Here is an 18,726-nt window from a genome sequence, read left to right on the forward strand (position 1 = left end):
CAGCGCCGTGTCACTCACAACGAGAAGCGCTATCATTCAGGTAGCGCAAACCATTGCACGACTCAATTTAATATACATATATATTAGTGTTTCTTCTCGAGAATTTCTCGGGAAAATTTTTGTTTATTTATTATTATGTATCCTGTATATGATTAAGCTAATATTCTTTGTAAATAAAGAAATTATTATTATAATTACAAATTTTATTACATGAAAAAAAATATAATTGTAATATTAAGATTAATATCTTGTTTTTTAAGAATTGCTTATTTTAAAATAAAAGAAGTGATTTCATTTTGTAAAAGTTTTGTGTTAAATAAAAAATAAATTTATAGATTATATTTAATGTTAATTTCTTTTATTTGGCAATTTTTGTGCGAATTAAATGCGAAAAAAATATTTTGTTGATGTTTTTTTCTTTTTTTTTTGTGTGTGTTTTTAAAAATTTTTTTTTTCTTTAATCCCTTCAAAATTCTCGAGAAATATAATTTGATTTCTCGCTTCTCAAAAAATAGAAAATATCGAAGAGAAATCTGAAACACTAATATATACATATATACGTATATATACATATATATAATTTTTCTATTCTTTACCTCGTATTACGCCTAGAGAATTAGAGTTTAGCTCTGCGGCTCATGCGGGATCTACCTAAGTATGTACTTCGCCGACCAGCATTTAGTCATTAGAGACATACGACATTCTTAGTCATGTGTGGATTTTCGTTTCGGTAGGAAACGTTATATTTTCATTAGACATATCCGATGTTGTTTACATATTCACCAAACCAGTGTGCATTTTTGACTGTTCATGTAGTTTTTTTTTTCTCTTCTCGCCAATTTTTCATCTTTGTTTATTTATTCGTTCTCTCTTATTAGTAATTAATAATAATCATGAATCATATTTTCCTTATTTTTTTTTTTTTTACGTTTCCATTTGATCCAATTATCTAATTTAATCGGAAAATTTATGATAAAAAGAAAAACAATTATAAATAACGAGAGATTAAAATCTGACTTCCAATTAAAATATTATCGATCTCTTTTTTCGAAATAACTCTGCTCTTGATTTTAACATATAAAATTTAATCTTCTTTTTATTATTTTGCTTTATTTATTTATTTTTTTTATAATACAACATTGTCCTCTAGATTATGTAAAATGAACTCTTTGATATAAATTTGCAAAGAGTGAAGCGGAATTATAAAGGAGAGAAGAGAATAGGGCTCGTCAAGGTACAAGAATCGCGATATTCTCCAAAGAGTTGTCTTTATACACGGGAAAAAAATTTATGAGGAACGCAAGCATCAGACAGGGATCCCTGAATAGCTGACAGGCTGTCGAGCACTCGTTGGATAATTGCGATGCCGTTGGTCCTCGTCTTAATTAAGCGGCGGGCCCCTCGGGCTTCGCACTTCACGGCACTGGCTCCGCTTTGACGATTCGTTGGCAAAAATTTCCCGTGAATCCTACGCTCATTGCGATCATAAAAAAAAAAAATCGTTAGCACGATTAAATTGACTGTGTTATGCCAACTTTATTTTCCGATCAATTTGTAACGAAATGAACAGAATCGAAGTCGAAAAATATCTATTTAATTGGAAGTCAGATCGTCTCATTGATTGTAAATACATGAAATTTTCCATTGTTAATCTTTAATGGACGTTTGTCACTCAGGATTCAATTTATTATATGTAACCCTGGATAATAAGCATTTAAAAAGAAATGAGAAATAAAAAATATTTTCTTAATTGAATGTGATTAATTTGAAATAATAATTTGTTTTTGAATTGATGAAAATATTATTTTGAATATTTATTTAATCTTATAATATACAGTATCTAGTATATTTAGTAATGTTTAGTAATAGTGGCCGTTTTTCAATATGCTGGAGATTTGTATTGTATTTCTCACGACAGATGGCGATCTTATTCAAGAAATACGTGTGAAGTTGTCAAGGAAAGACAATAGATGTATCCAGAATAAGTGAGAAAAATATAATACCAATGATTCTTCCAATAAAAATAAATCCAAACATGGTATGAATAAAAAAAATTTCGGATATTTGTTTATTTATAATTATATTTATTTCTAATAAATAAAATCATATCATAGGATTTACTTTTATCATGAGAATCTTATCAATTCATTGATATTTCATTTTTACTAAAACTAAAACGAAAATTATAGAAATTTCTATTTTACTATTTGATCTATTATGATTTTTTTCCGTTCTTATCCATTAGTTATGTACATTAGCTATTCTTTGGTTAAAGTTTAGGTTATGTCGAGTTTGAGATATTGAATTCAAGAACGATAGATTTTTTTTTTTCAATAATACGTGCTTTCAAAACTGTTTAATTCTTATCCGAAATATTCTTCAATAAATATTCTTGTTATATCTCATACAATTAAAAAAATATTTTTATTTTTTATTTCAAATATTATTATCCAGCGAATTAAGATAAGATTCTTTCAATTATAATACAAATATATATATTGCTTTTACATTGTTTTTAGTTTCATTTATAAAAAAGAAAAAAAGAAATATATTTATATCAAGTAAATGTCAAACAATTTGTGTGTTTAACGTCCAATAATAACGAATTAACGAAATATAGTATCGTGCAACGACACGTGTAAATACATAATATAGACCCATTTTCAGCGAATCTGTGTTGTTCTACAACACGATAGCTGATGATCTGTTATAAGTGTGCACGATTTAGATTTTTATCTCCACGCACGTAGATATAATGTACAGTAACAATTTAATTGTGCTTTATCGATCGAATGAAGAATTAGTCGATTTCGTTACTTTGTTCTCACGTTATCGTTTATGTTTGCTTTTTTTCTTTTCTTATTTTTTTTTTTTTCTTTTTTCAACCGTCGATTTCATTCCGCCACGATCTCCCTACGATATTGAAAATGAATCGTAGAGAATCGCGGAATCGAATCGTTCCTCGAGCCATCATCACTTCACGGTTCACGATTCATCCGTAATTATAATCTCAATAATCCGTAAATCATTCTCATCAGTAGTGATCATATATATATATATATATACACACGTGTGATTCAACCTCTTCATGTTCTATGCCGATTACGGTAATTCTATTTTTACATTTTTATATTTACCAAGTTGCTCTTTCAACGTAATTTAAACGAATAATATTCTTCCCCCCCTCCCCATTAATTTTGTACATTTTGTATCGTTCGATTAAATTATTAAAAATTAAATCAAAAAAAAAAAAAAAAAGATTCTTTGAATCGTCGATAAGCAAATTCATTTCTATGCGATTTAATGTTAAATTAAAATTAACTGTGCAATGGTATCAAAAATATCAAAAAACTCTCGTACAATGTTTATTTTTTATTATTCTATATCGCAAAACATATATAAAATTTTTTCCCTCCATTTAATTATTAAATACATAACATAATATGTAACATATGAATTTATCTTTTGCACGATGGTACATTGCAGGATTAACAGTTTTCCAAAATAATTATTCACTTGTCCAATTTAAAAGTGATCGATATCGATTAGCACAGAGCTTGAAGAGGTTATCATGTTCTTCTTGAATGTAGTTCGCTTGCTTGTATAATCCCTTCGTGCGTACCGATTCGCGCAGAGATGCTTTTACACCTTATAGATACCTTTGTAATTCGACTTAGCCGGGACCGGTTGTTCCACCTTACGGGTGACTCGAGATCGCAGCCAGCCATCCATCGGCATTCTTGCGACTCGACACACTCGCGGATCTGGCCGCAACATCTAGATTTTTCCGTATCGGCTATTAGTCGACTCGTGTGGTGGTTCAAGAATAGAGAATCCGACCGTACCACGATCGTGAACCTCGGTATTTCCTCATATTTGCTCGTCGGGATGGATGATGATTAAAATTAAAATTTATTTCTCTCTCTATCTCTTTCTCTTTCTCTCTCAGAGGAGGAGGAGAAAAAATTTGTTGGATATTTTTAGATATTTTGATAGCGATTAAAATGGAGTTGTTTCCAGAGGAATAACAATTTTTGAGAATAAATAGGATGAAAAGTTGTGCAAAGTAATGTAAAATCATTGATTATCTTATGGATTGTAGTATAAATATTTTATAATTGCGAAATATTCGGAAGTGGAACAGATTGGTATTATTAATTAAAGTAAAAATCTATTTATCATTAAGAAATACAAGAGGATTGAAATTTTTTATTATTTTCTTTGAGATGTTCTTGTTAGAAAAAATAAATTGGATTATTATTTCAGATACTATGATTAAGTACAATCTTAAGGATTTATACTTTTTAAAAAAATTATGGTATCGGTAATTTTATGAAAATTATGTTCTGCAATAGTGGAAACGAATCTTTTGCAATTATAAAATACTTATTGTAATTTAATTATCGTAATAATTAAATCTATAGCTTGTCTAATGAGAAGAGATCATCAAATATATAATTTAGTACATTATATATGTCTTATTTACATTTATTATTTTTACCAGCATCTAATAATTATGGTAGCTATCGACTCACGTAACAATTATAAGTTTATTTCTTTGCGTAGATTCAAACCTAATCCAAATTTCAAATTTAGATAACGAAAAGAAAATTTTTCCAGATATCGATAACGTATCGTATTATGTACTTACGATACGTGACGTCATCGTGAGAACTCTTTTCATTGGACAGACTGTGAAGAAAATCATAATGGCGGTCGAAATAATAATAATCCAATTTTATATACGCATAACTTTTAATTCTATGGATTCATAAAGCTAAATTGTTATTTTTAAACTTTATAGTCGTTAAATGCTATCAAAAAATGTAAAAATATCACAAATTTTTAATGATAATTTTGAAAATATACAATAATGTTTCCAAAGATGGCTTACGAGATATTCGTTATTTGTTTCTTATTTTTTCTATCCTTTTACTTTTTTCTATTGTTTTTTCTTTTTTTAATTTAATAATAATTCTGACCAGTCTTCAAAATGCACTATAATTCAGGAATTTTTAGACACCCGAATCAATTGTGGAGGAAAGTTGCTGATCGTTAAATCTTTTGCGACAAGTTGCTGTGACACGTGCAGCCACTTCTATGGGATCATTGCGAATAATGAACGTTTTCTCTATGAAAGAGACAAAACGAAGTGTCTAGTTGTTTATCCGGAAGATGATAATAAAATGATAATAAAATATTCATTAATATTCACTAAACAAATAAACTCTATATTTTATCGTTTTAAATTTCTTATTGCTTTGTATTAATTTAATATATGATTTACAACATTATGCAAATATTGTATGTCCATTTTTAATGTTTTCGAGATAAATAGATTTAAAAACAAGATATTTCATAAATAAACTTAAAATGTATTTTTTATTTTATTTTATATGATAAAATTATAACTTGAATTTAATTAATTTAATTTAATTTAATTTAACTTAATTAGATCTTAAATTAGTTAGAATTTATGAAATTATAATAATATATATACATACAACATATATATATATACAACATAATAATTAATATATGATAATAATATTTAAAAGATAGACATATATTTAACCAAGTAAAGAAAGATATGCTACTTTAAATGATATTATATGAAGAGGAATAAAATAAGTAATAATTGAAAATATTTTCAATTAAAATAATATGAATAAATAAGTAATTATTATTTAATTTAAAAATATTATAAATTGAATAAATGAAAGATAGTGTAATGTAATATAAATTGGATAAATAATAAACTTAAGCAATGTGTATGGACATCAACAGTTATGTAATTAAAATAATGGATTAGGGAACATATGATAAAAATATTTTTTTTTAACTTTAATTCTTATATAATATAAAGAATATTATTTCTTGTATATAAAAATTCAAATTTCAATTAATAAATAAATATGGATATACAATATTTATGTATTAAGCATTAAGATAAATTATATATTATCTATATTGTAACATTCTCAAAATCCATAAATTTTTCTTGTAATAATAATATTATAATAATAGTAATAATAATAATAATAATGATGATGATGATGATGATGATGATGATGATAATGGTGATACTTATTTCTACTTACTTAATTATTTTACTTGAGTAAAATCGTTTATCTATTTAAACGATTTATCAATGATTTTTGTTGAGAGAAAAAAATCTTTATAAAATTGATAAATATTGATAAGCATTGTTTTATCAATTTATTGAAAAAATGATATATATACGGAAGTATATATCATCCATTGTGTATTTGAAATTGCACAAGAATTTACCATCAGCCGGATTATTATTAGAAACGTTTGTTATTAAAAATTCATAGAAGTAAGATGAAATGAGAGACGCGGCATTTTTGTCGGTAATAAAAGCGTAAAAGATGTTGATTTGGTGGTTAATTGCATTACCATCAGAGGAATCGCGTTGCATTCCAAACGTCTTTGAAAGCTGGTAGAGTTCAAGTTACGTGGAAGTTGTTCTGTCGCCGAGATTAAATCGCGTCACACCAACCCACCTCCTCTTCCGACCTCCCTGCACCACTGCAGGATTGCGAACAATCGATAAAAGTGAAATCGTCGTCGCAGCTTCCAAAGGTGGAACGACCGATCGTCGATGGCGCCGTTTAGACCCCTGCTCGAATGAACGATTCTCTTCAATCTCCTTTTCCAATCCGTTCTTTAAAAACATATCCAATTTACAGGGGAAATGGAATAATATCGAAACGAATGGACAAGATTAAATTTTTTATATGTAGAATACATTTAACAAATAAATTTTATTTGAAAAAATATTTCAAATTAAAATTAAGACATGACTCAGTCGATAAGTAAGTTTCTCTAAAAAGAATGTGAATAAATAGAAAAAAATATTTTTTTTATTATTGACGTAAGTAACAAAGATATTCAAATGTTACTTTTCAATATTTTTCAATATTTGCAAGTATTTATAACAAAAAATTAATTTAGTAAATCTTCAAAAAAATTTGCATTTGACTTTATCAAGAATATTATACAATGTGTATCTCAAACTTTGATAAAAATTTACAATTTTCCATATTTAATATATTGTAATATGTAATTGAAATGATATGATGTATAATCAATGAAAATGTTAGTCCTATAATTATTTAATAATAATAACTTTAATATTTCTTTTAGAACAAAAATTAATTAGGTAAAGTATAATTTACTTGTGAATTTATGTATATATTTATTTCGAATATCGTTATTTCAATATTAATATTTAAAAATATAGATAATATCGATATTTGAAATAATTTTAAATAATAAATTATTTTCTTAATTTTTTATTTAAAAAAAATTTGGCAAAAATAATATATTTAAATAATATATTTTATTTTTTAAAAAATATTTGTATATTATATTATATTATATACATTTATATATATTATAAAATATTTTAATATTTCAAATATATCTAAATATATATCTTCATTTTTTCTATTATATATATTATATATTCAAATTTTATTTTTGTAAAATTATTTTAATTTTTTACATTTCAAATTAATCTTCTTGAAACAAATTTTTTTTTAAATTTTATAATAAATACAACACGATATAATACTATATATAATATCCCAACAAACTTTTTTTTCACTAATATCAGAAACAAAAAATTATAAAAACTCTACAATGTTTGTAAAACTTATTCTAAAAGGAATTTTCCATAAAGTTATTTTTACTTTAGAACAATATCATTACAACAGTTTCTAAAAGGTTAAACGAAGTAAACTGTCCATCCGTCTCGTGCTATTCGTACCGTATCCACTTACACAACACTAGCCCGAGAAAGTGATAATAAAAACAGTGGTAAAATGTCCTTTCTTTGGGTTGTTCAGAGGTAGAAAAGAGGCACAAAGAGACCCGATAGAGAACCCTTCTTTTTTTGTCTATGTGGCGTTGTTGTTGTTGTGTTGCATGCAGGAGGCCGGCTAGTACCTGGAGGAATCGCCAGTCCCCCGGGATCTGGCGGCTCCACCGGAAACACCGGGAATTCGAACTCGGCGGCTGCGAGACGCGGCAATCGCAGACTCACGCGCAATGAGAGCCGCTATCATTCCGGTGAGTACATCACAGCTGGATGATTAAAATGGTTTCGAAAAAGGCGAAAAAAAAAAGACGTTAACGGGTCTTTAACCCTCGGACGACGGCGGTTCTGTATGCATTAACCGTTTATTTATCCGAAGCCGCGAACACTCGATGCCGAGAATCGAGTGAAACTGTTAAAAATTTATCACTTTGAATAACGGTAATTTTTCGATTATTATCTTTCACTTTTGGAGAAAATCATTGTGGAATAACATATAATTCATACAAAGGAAAAAAATTCTAGATAAGTAGGAATATTAATTTTTCTGTTTTGATTAAAAAAATTAAAATTGTAATAAGCAGATTTGATTGTTGTGAATTATAAACTAAATTATAATAAACTTTTGAGCGTATTGTAATTATAATAAATATCTTATAACTATAAAAGATGTGGGATTAAAGTTTATCTAATTGATTATCATTTCTTATTAATATAACAATAATTTTCTTAATCTTTGTCTTTTTTAAATGAAGTTATATTTATAACATTTCTCTAAATTAAATAAGATTATATACAATAGATTATATTTAATAAGTAAAAGAAGTTAAATTTTGTTATATTTGATCTTATTTTAATTAGAGGATTGATTCAAAAAACATTAAAAAAAATAAGTTTTTATTGCATTAATATTCATGAGAATAGTTGATCTTGAATTAGGTTACGTAGCTCGAGCTTCTTAATCAAATCTTATCAAATAAAATCGTTCTTTCCAATAATATGAATATTGCAGTTATAAAATATTTATGTAATTACTTTTTTTTATACAATATTTTTGTTGTTAAAAAAATGAAACAATTATATAAAAGTTACAATTTGATTTTTTTTCTTAATTTTAACAACAAAATTAATATTTTAATATTATATTTAAAATTAAGTTAAAAACACAAAATAAATAAATTTAAAAATTATAAATATAATAAACAACTTTCTTTTATAAAAGTGAACAGTTTCATTCAATTCTTGTTCGATATTCTTGCAAATTGGCTTTTACTTTATTGGTTGCTTTTTCATTTCTTCCGTTCCTTCTTCGTATTAGTCTTCCTAAACGTTTCTTTTTGTTCTTTTTTGTCGATGCTTTTTATATCCCTATAAAATAATTAAAATTCAAGAAGGCAATTGGTTTTATCTTTTTTTTTTTTTTTTTTTTTTTTTTGGAAATAAACGCCTTCTTCCTTTATGTTGTTTTGCACGAATACGGGAGTTGTATTTAAGTATTCCGCGCAGTGGAGCAATTCTGTCGAGTAATCACTTGAGGATATTCAAATTTTATGGAGGAATTAACAACGAGGCCGTCGTCGCAAGGGTTAATCCAGCATAGAAACTAGAAGCGACAAATTCTCGATCAATAAAATTCTGCGTTGCCATTTTCATCAACTATATAATGCGAAACAATTTTTATTTACAATATTTATTCGTTATAAGCTCGTAATTAAGAATCATTCCTGAGCATATATGTGTAAAGAACTTGAAACTCAAGTCTAATCTTATCTTTATTTTCAACGATGATCGTAGAGAATGACAATTAACAAAAGATGAAAAGAACACAAGAAAGAGAGTTCACATTTGAAGAAATTTACGATGTATTCGATGTTTCGTGTGACTTTGAATTGGTTCACAGCATCGTCACCAGAGTGAGGAGTTTTTTCAGTGGTGGGGATGCGCAAAAAACGACTGAGCATACAACGAACAAATACTAATACTCTCATATACATAGTTTAAAAATTGCCTCTTTTTACTTTTTATCAGGCAAATCGATTGAATGTATCGATCGAGAATATGTCATATATCAATTAGATTTTATTAAATAGTAGTAATTTAATGTATTTATAGAAACTTAGGTTAGAATTCGCTATGACACGCTTGAAAATCGTAATTTGAATTGTTCGTATTATTGCATTAAGCTCGATTATAACTCGGTACACAAAAACATGCTTTACGAGTGCAAGGAATGTGCTTTCGGTGCGAGTGGTCTCAACTCTGATAAAGCATTTCCTGCGTTTGAACGCGTATGCGTGCAATTACTTTTAAGCAAATCGTTCAACTTGTAATTATTAGATACGATGGAACTGGTCTATTTTTTAGAATTTTATGATTGTGATTATGATATGTAGATATAGTCCTTCTTTTTTTTTTTTTTTTTGCAAATATTCTTTAAGCAACGTTGATGATTAATTAGTTACTATCTAATAAGTTCGCACACATATAGATTTCATTAATGATTAATAATATTTCAATATTTAAATATTTTTTAATATGAACTTGAAATAATTATTTTCTTTATTATATATGAAATGAAAAAATTTGATATAGATATTATTTTCATGAAATTGAAAATAATCAATTATTGACAACTAACTAAAGAATTATAACTACTAATGTTCATGTTTAATATATTTTATATTCATTATTTAAATTCAATTTATTATTCAAAAATATTATTTAAAAATGTAAAATTTTTTTAATAAAAAGTTAAAAAAAATAAAGTTAATATCAAAAATTGTTTTTTGATATTAATATAAGTTTATAAAATATATAAATATATATTTAAAAATTTCATTTTTTATATATATTTAATTGTTATTAATTAACTTTAATTGTTTCTAAAAATTGACGAACTTATTGGATAATGTAGTATATAAAGGAATATTCTTATAGATGAGCAGAAAAAAGAGAGTATTTTACAAACTTTTACAGGAAAAATTATAACGATTATAATTTGAGATTTATTTCAAATCTAATTTCTTTTTTTTTTTTTTTTTAGAAAATATTGTAATTAGTTCTCAGAAGACATTAAAATATATGAAATTGATAGTGAAATTAATCATCCATTTAATCTAAAATTTTTAAATTCAAAAATAAACTTTTTATGAGGAAAATTTTTAATAAAAGATTAAAATTCTAAATTCTAATTTAAATTGTAAATTCTAAATCTTAAGAAAAAAATATTTCATATTTATAGTTGATTTTAACATCGAATTTTAAAAAATATGTACATGGAAATTATTAAAATTTCAATTTTTTCTTATTTTTTTTATACTTTTTCTATAAAAAAATTCTTGAAGAACGTCTCTTTTATCTTACTCATCAATGAAAAAAACCTGCTTAACGTAGCAAGTATGTATCTATACTAGGCATGGATCAAATATTGAAGTCGAAAGAGCTTTCTTGATCGCTCGCGGGTTGATACTGTTACATTGGTGGTGTTCGTCGGTACGGAACGAAAACCGAACGGTTCTCCGTGCGTAAAAGTCCGTATAGGAACTTCATTTGTACAGAGGCAGAGCGAAGCTTGACCGGCACACAGGCAATCTCACAGCTGGTGCACCGTTACTGCTCGATGAGGATGAGCGTGGAGCGCAGAAGATAAGCCCATCAGAGAACGTCTGAATGCGGTTATACGTAAATGCGTTCGGGGAATCAAAAAATCTTGACATCCGTTTTCCTTTTTTTGATTTCTAATACGCTTGAAAATGCTATATTTTAATTCCAAAGTTTAGAGGAAAAGTAATCAAAAAATCTTGATATCTGTTTGATTCAGATGCATTCTGTCTTGATATCTATATCTTTCTAAATATCATTTTTAATATAAAAATCTTGTGAAATCGAAAAATTTGTCTATCTATTTGATATATTGTCTTTTGTATTTAAATTTAAAATTGGATAGACACAGTTACATCAAAAATAACCGATTATGAAATTTATATAATTTATTTTAATAAATGTTATCATATCACTGAAAAATTAATAGATTAAATGAATTATTAAACTTAGAAATTAACATGTCTTTAAATGTTTTTTAATATCAAAGTATCTATGTATGTTATGTTTCTTTGAAAAACTTATCCCAAGAGTTATGTCAAATCGGAAATTATACTCAAGAGAGAATGCAAAACAATATTTAAGATTGATTGAATGTAGAGCGAAGCGTAATAAAAGATTAGTGGATTCGGTCAACGAGTCGTTGCATTTCCGGTCTAAGTATATTTCTATCGTTATTACGACATCGTACAACATCGGGACGCAGTTTGTTACGTAGAGCAGTTACTCTGTTGCACGTGAGAGTGCACACGCGTGTACCGGTGGAAATAAGATAATTCGATACGGTGATTTCTTAAAAAATTCTAGATGAATTACTTAGAGGAAATTTTTGTTATTTTTGTTATATAAATTTTCAAATTTCCCGGATTTTTTCCTCATGAAACAAGCTTCACTTTTATAAGCTTCGAAATAAATGAAGTATCTATATCAAGGAAAAAAAAACTTGCCAAGAATTGAAACAATAGACATTGCATTGAAAGCTTTGCCGCATACGACGTAGATCAAGGTGTTGAACGTAGCAAGATTTTTTCGCGTGTCTTTTCTTTATTAGCTCATAATGATTATAATATATTTACGAAAAACTGTGATCTTGTTCGATTTGATTATTCGACTCTGAAATACACAGAGGTGCGCCAGGAGGCGGTGCAACAAGCTTTGGCAGCAATGCAGGGTCGTCCGAAACCATCTTTACCGATGCCATCAAAAAGAACCTCCGTGATGGCCAGAAGTCCCGACAGAGAGCGCCGCGATAGTGGAGAATCGAGTAGCGACGAAGATAGCGTTGTTACCGAAGAAAGTCCTGGTGCTGGTGGTCCAACGGGTATATGTCCTTCAATCTTATTCTCTCTCTTGGTTTCCTTCTTTTCGATTATTTCATGACTATACATATTTGTTCGGTTAGTTGAGCTTCATCGTTTATCTATTTGCATTCGGCAAATGATGGAACTGGTTATGCGACTTTTTCATTGAATGGAGAAACTGTTTGTATTCGCGTACTTAATGCAAATCTGTTGTCGCGATATTCGTGACAAGAGATTTGTTATATACGGTGAATGTTGCAAAAGATTGGAAAACGAAACCTTGCAATTATCCAACAAAGATATTTATTCTTCTTTCTAAAATGCCTCGATCGAAAGAACAATTAAAGAGATAAAAAGAAAGATCGAAAAAAAATATATCGGTGAAACAGTATTAATACAGTTATAAACATTTATAATGCAATTGTTTATCAGTTTCAATGATCTTAAAATATATTATCAACATTAACCAACATTGAATTCATTTATATATATATATATATATAATATCCATTACTTGACTTTCAAATTTCAAATTATATAAAAAAATTTGATTTACATTTGAGTACATACGTATTTCTGTTTCTTCTAATAGTAGTACATATTATTATTGATCTGGCAATAAGATCTTACGGTATTTGGAAAAATATAACTTGACATAACCTAACTTTGCTTCATTAAATGCACATTATTAAACAATTATAATTTAAAATAGAAAATGAATATTGAAAGTTACGATTTCTTTTTCAACAATCGTTTATGATATGAATATATTTTTATATATATCTCAGAAATTTATAAAAAAAATAATTAATACATATGTATAAGCAAAAGTTACTCAAAATATTGTGCTTGATTATATATTTCAAGATCATTGAAATCGATAAAGGCGATCAACATATTTTGAGATTTCTCTGCTTAAAATAAAATCAAACACGATATAATATGAATGATATGTAATAGCTTAAAATTAAAATTATTTATTAAATACGTAAATACATCGTGTTTGGTCTCGTTCCGATCAGAGAAATCTCAAAAAAAAAAAATACATGTTGAAAATTTTACTTTAAAAAAACTATAAAATGAAATAAATTTACCATTGCAGTAGTATTGTCTCACCGATATTTGATCTCGGATCGGATTACATTGCTAGCATATCGTGCTTCGCGATGTGTTAAGAAGATTCCTTTCCAGTGGTGGAGAATTTTTTGCAATTACACCGTAGGTCGTTTTTGCAGACATAAAATATCGATTGAGTAGCTTATTAAGCATCATCAGAGAAATAACACTAGAGAGAAGTGATTCATGGGGGGGAATTTTAGGCACAGGACTGTCGGATACCAGCAGCACCGGTTCGGCGCGGGACACGCCTCCGCCTCCGAGACCACCGGCTAGGAGACCTCCTGGTGCGGACATTACCGACATCGCGGAATACACGCCCCATGCGTACTGTAACATCCAGCCTCCGGACGTGACACACACAAGCAACACACCGGCCGCACAACAGTCGGCCAGGCGACCGGGCGCCGACCGTGTCAATCGTTACCATGTCGTCGAGGATCAGAACAACACCGGGACTACCGGGCGTTGGAAAGTATCAGCGAAAATTCAACAATTGCTCAATACATTGAAACGACCGAAACGTCGTCCCTTGCCCGAATTCTACGAGGACGATGACATCGAGCTCGAAATCGCGGCCAATCCCAAAGATCCGAACGCCCCGAAACCCGAGGGCGGTTCTATGACCTCCGCGGTCGGTGAACCAGTATCGGTCGCTGCGGGCCTGCCGAGGTCACTCGAGGTCGCCATACAGAGGTAAGCAACCGGACGAGTCGATTACACTTTTCAACTTTCTTCCTTTTTTGTTTTTAGGTACGGTGGAATGTTTATATGAATTACAAAATTTTAGTAATCTATTGTCTCAAGTATTCTTATGTGAATTTTTAGCGTTAATTTTTTTCACTCCATTTATATTATTAAGTTTTATAATATTTATAATATTCGTAAATTTTATCATCGATTTAAGTAGAAAAAAATTACAATTATTTATTTTTTCGGCTTTATTATTCAATATCTCAAATGTAAACTATATCTATTTATAAAAGTATTGAATAGATATAGTAAAAGTAAGTTATAAAATTATTAAATTAAGCATGATGACAATACTCTTCCGCGCATATTAAAAATAAAATATTTTTGCAGAAATTCAAATTTCTATAATTTTTATCTTGTTTAATCTGATATAAATCGGATAGAATTAAGTTATTTTTAAATAAAATATTTTTAAAAAAAATTATAGAAAATATTTACAATTAAGTTGGACTATATATTTAAATTGAATCAGTCTATTATGTATTTTTTTTACTTGTTTTTCTTATATCTATATTTATTTATCTATATTTAAAATAAAAAATTAACATTATTATATATATTTATATCATTGAATAATTATTGCGTTTGCAAAATTGTTATTATTATGAATTTTAAATACAATTTAAAATATTCTCATATCACAATTCATTTAATTATTATTAATTGTATGAAAAAACATATTAGGAAAAATTAGATAAACTTCATATTATATTATAAATCTGTTTGTCTTTTAATATATTCACATAAATAGAGTTTTACTTTATTTAAATGTGCTTAAAAATAAAATATTTTTTATTTTATTAAAAATGCGTTTTTCTGTAAATATAAGAGGAAATAGAAATTTCATGTTATAGAATTTAATTTTATTATAAAAATTGGATTATATCTCGAAAAAGGTTTAACCCCTCTATTGCATGAATTTTTATGACGAATTGAAAAAAATATATATAGCTTAGTTTACTTAAAAATGAGTGTGGTCATGAAATAAATAAAAACAGCATTCTTATTTTTTAAAATATTGACATAAGTGTATCCCCGTATTTTGCACTCATATGGGAACACATCTTTGAAATTTAAATCCCCAATTGGGAACAGAATGCAATAGAGGGTTAAAAACACTAGTACAATATCTCGAAAATATTTCACGAAATATTTACATCGCAGGTATGGTTCGGCATCATACAAAGCACCAGTGGCGACCGTTCTTGATCCAAATGGCAAGCTTTGCGTAACATTGACCTATGGAAAACTTCTAAGTCGTTCTCACAAAATAGCCTACACACTGTTAAACAAGGCTCTAAGTCGTGGCGGTGATTGTTGTTTAAAACCTGGTGATCGAATTGCCTTGGTTTATCCAAACAACGATCCAATAAGCTTCATGTGCGCCTTCTATGGTTGCCTTCAAGCTGGTATTGTACCTGTGCCCATCGAAGTTCCCCTAACTCGTCGAGACGCAGGTTCCCAGCAAATCGGTTTCCTCTTGGGCAGCTGTGGAATTCAGGTGAATTAAGAAATAATTTTGTTAATAATTATTTAATATAGGAGTTATCACATATTTTTATGACCTCTTAAGATTATTATTTTTAATACATTAAAATATTTTATGACACATTTTATATGACATCATATTTTTAAGATCTGGAACGGATTTGAATTTAGATTAGATAAGGATTGAATTCCATTTCTAATCCAAGCTCTCGAATAATTGCACAGAATTGAATTTATTTATCCTTATTCTATTAAAACTCAATCAAAATTACTAAACACAAACCAATTCCATATAATTATTAACTGATTCTTGAGATTTTTATTAAATTTAAGCTAATCTATTCTGAACATCTAAATACAATATCCAATTCTACTTCATCTTAAATTTTATAAAAATACTTACAAACATGACATGAAGAATAAAAAATATTTTTGTACGCATTTCAAAAATTAAGCAATGATCATATGCACAAAAAATATTATTGAGTGACAACTCAAGTCATTACAAAAATCTGTTAAACTGATTACTAATTTCCATAATTTTCTAATAATTTATTTTTGAATATATATCATTTCTAGGTGGCATTAACCAGCGAAGCTTGTCTGAAAGGTCTGCCAAAGACGGCTGCAGGCGAGGTAGTAGCATTCAAAGGTTGGCCAAAGCTTCATTGGTTTGTCACAGAGCATTTGGGCAAAACGCCGAAGGATTGGCTACCACCACCTCGGTTAACCGACGACACACCGGCGTATATAGAGTATACCACGGACAAAGATGGGTCGGTGATGGGAGTGACAGTGACAAGATCGGCGATGCTGGCACATTGTCGAGCTCTGACGCAAGCCTGTGGCTATACGGAAGGGGAGAACGCCGTGTGCGTTTTGGACTTCAAACGAGAGGTTGGTCTGTGGCATAGCACCCTCACCAGCGTCCTGAACGGGATGCACGTGATTTTTATCCCATATGCTCTGATGAAAGTAAATCCTGCGAGTTGGATGCAAATGATCACGAAGCATCGTGCTAGCGTAGCTGTGGTCAAGTCTCGAGACCTTCACTGGGGTCTTTTAGCCACTAAAGATCATAAGGATATCTCGTTGTCATCACTGAGGCTGTTGCTGGTTGCCGATGGTGCTAATCCCTGGTCTCTTTCCTCGTGTGACCAATTTCTCTCAGTTTTCCAGTCTAAAGGCTTGCGACCAGATGCTGTCTGCCCTTGTGCATCTTCCAGCGAAGCTCTAACAGTATCGGTCAGGAGACCAGGCCGAGCTGGAGTAAACGCTACTGGACGTGGTGTGCTCTCTATGTCTGGATTGAGTTACGGTGTTGTTAGAGTAGATCAAGAGAATTCTCTTACCTCTTTGACTCTTCAAGATTGCGGCCAAGTCATGCCTGGAAGTAAGTTTTAGCATAAACATCCATGTATAGTAATATTTGATTAATTGTCGCACAATGAGAATATGTATCTTAAGTTTCTAAATATGATTTAAAAATTCCAATTTTAAAAATGAATTTCACAGTAAATAGATTTAAGTGAACACAAAGTGTGAGAATTAATCAGACTTTATATTGACTTTTGATTATTTGAGACATTTATTATTGTGTGATTAATGTCTTTTCTTGAAGACAAAATAGTTATATGATATAATTTAAACAGAATCCTTTAATCTTACATTCTCTGAAAATATTATATTTGTTAGTGAAAATAAGAATAATTAGAAATTAAAATAATTTCTAATTGTTAACTTTCAATAATAATATTTGAGTAATTAGAAATAATTGTATGTTTATGATTATCGCACAACAAGGACAATAAATTTTTTTCTTTTTAATATAATTTGATATATTAGTAATATATAATATTCTTTTTATCGTATTTTTGTATTGTAAATTTATTTTTCAATTTTCTTTATATCATTTCTTAATTGTTATATATAATAATACACGTTGCATATATGATAATACATATACATTACTTTGTTAAAATTGTATTTGTAAATTATAAATATCTTAAATTGATCATAACTTACATCAAATCTATCTGATATTTGAAAAATGATATTTACAACTTGCATGAAATAATTCAAGAAGAAATATCGTATTTCGACTTCTCAACACTTCCATAATAATTAAAAAAAAAATCAAATTGACAATGCTTTTCTTCTCTAGGTATCGTAGTGGTAATCAAAATGGAAGGACAGCCATTCATCTGCAAAACGGACGAAGTTGGCGAGATATGCGTGCATAGTTCAGCAACCGGAAACCAATATTGGGGATTACAAGGATTGACAAATAACACGTTCAAAGTTTCCCCTCTTCAAGCCGATGGAAGTCCGCTTGGCGATGTGGAATACACTCGTTCTGGTTTATTGGGTTTCCTGGGTCCTGGTGGTCTTGTGTTCGTTTGCGGGTCGCGCGATGGTCTTATGACTGTCACCGGAAGGAAGCATAACGCCGACGATATTATCGCTACAGTGTTGGCCGTCGAACCCATGAAATTTATTTATCGCGGAAGAATAGCTGTTTTCAGTGTACGTGTCCTGAGAGATGAACGAATATGCGTCGTCGCGGAACAACGACCCGATTGCAGCGAAGAGGAAGTATGTTTTTTTTTTTTTTTTTTTTTTTTT

The 18,726-nt window shown here is 28.9% G+C and overlaps 1 protein-coding gene across 7 annotated transcripts in view; it reads left to right on the top strand.

Annotated features, from left to right (window-relative positions):
* The window catches only part of LOC102673536 (disco-interacting protein 2), a 53,337-nt gene that overhangs the window by 29,464 nt on the left and 5,147 nt on the right, over positions 1-18,726 (top strand). For 3 of the 7 annotated variants that reach the window (XM_006624431.2, XM_031514558.1, XM_031514557.1), the window contains 6 exons: positions 7,960-8,097; positions 12,570-12,764; positions 14,064-14,556; positions 15,778-16,114; positions 16,681-17,494; positions 18,266-18,696. In XM_006624431.2, the coding sequence (XP_006624494.2) occupies positions 7,960-8,097; positions 12,570-12,764; positions 14,064-14,556; positions 15,778-16,114; positions 16,681-17,494; positions 18,266-18,696 (2,408 nt within the window). Of the gene's footprint in view, positions 1-6; positions 41-7,959; positions 8,098-12,569; positions 12,765-14,063; positions 14,557-15,777; positions 16,115-16,680; positions 17,495-18,265; positions 18,697-18,726 lie in introns of those variants that run through there. The other 4 variants (XM_006624432.2, XM_031514559.1, XM_031514560.1 and 1 more) reach the window with 2 other exon arrangements.

This window comes from Apis dorsata, unplaced genomic scaffold (genome assembly GCF_000469605.1).
Source record: "Apis dorsata unplaced genomic scaffold, Apis dorsata 1.3 scaffold_1057, whole genome shotgun sequence".
Taxonomy (NCBI): domain Eukaryota; kingdom Metazoa; phylum Arthropoda; class Insecta; order Hymenoptera; family Apidae; genus Apis; species Apis dorsata.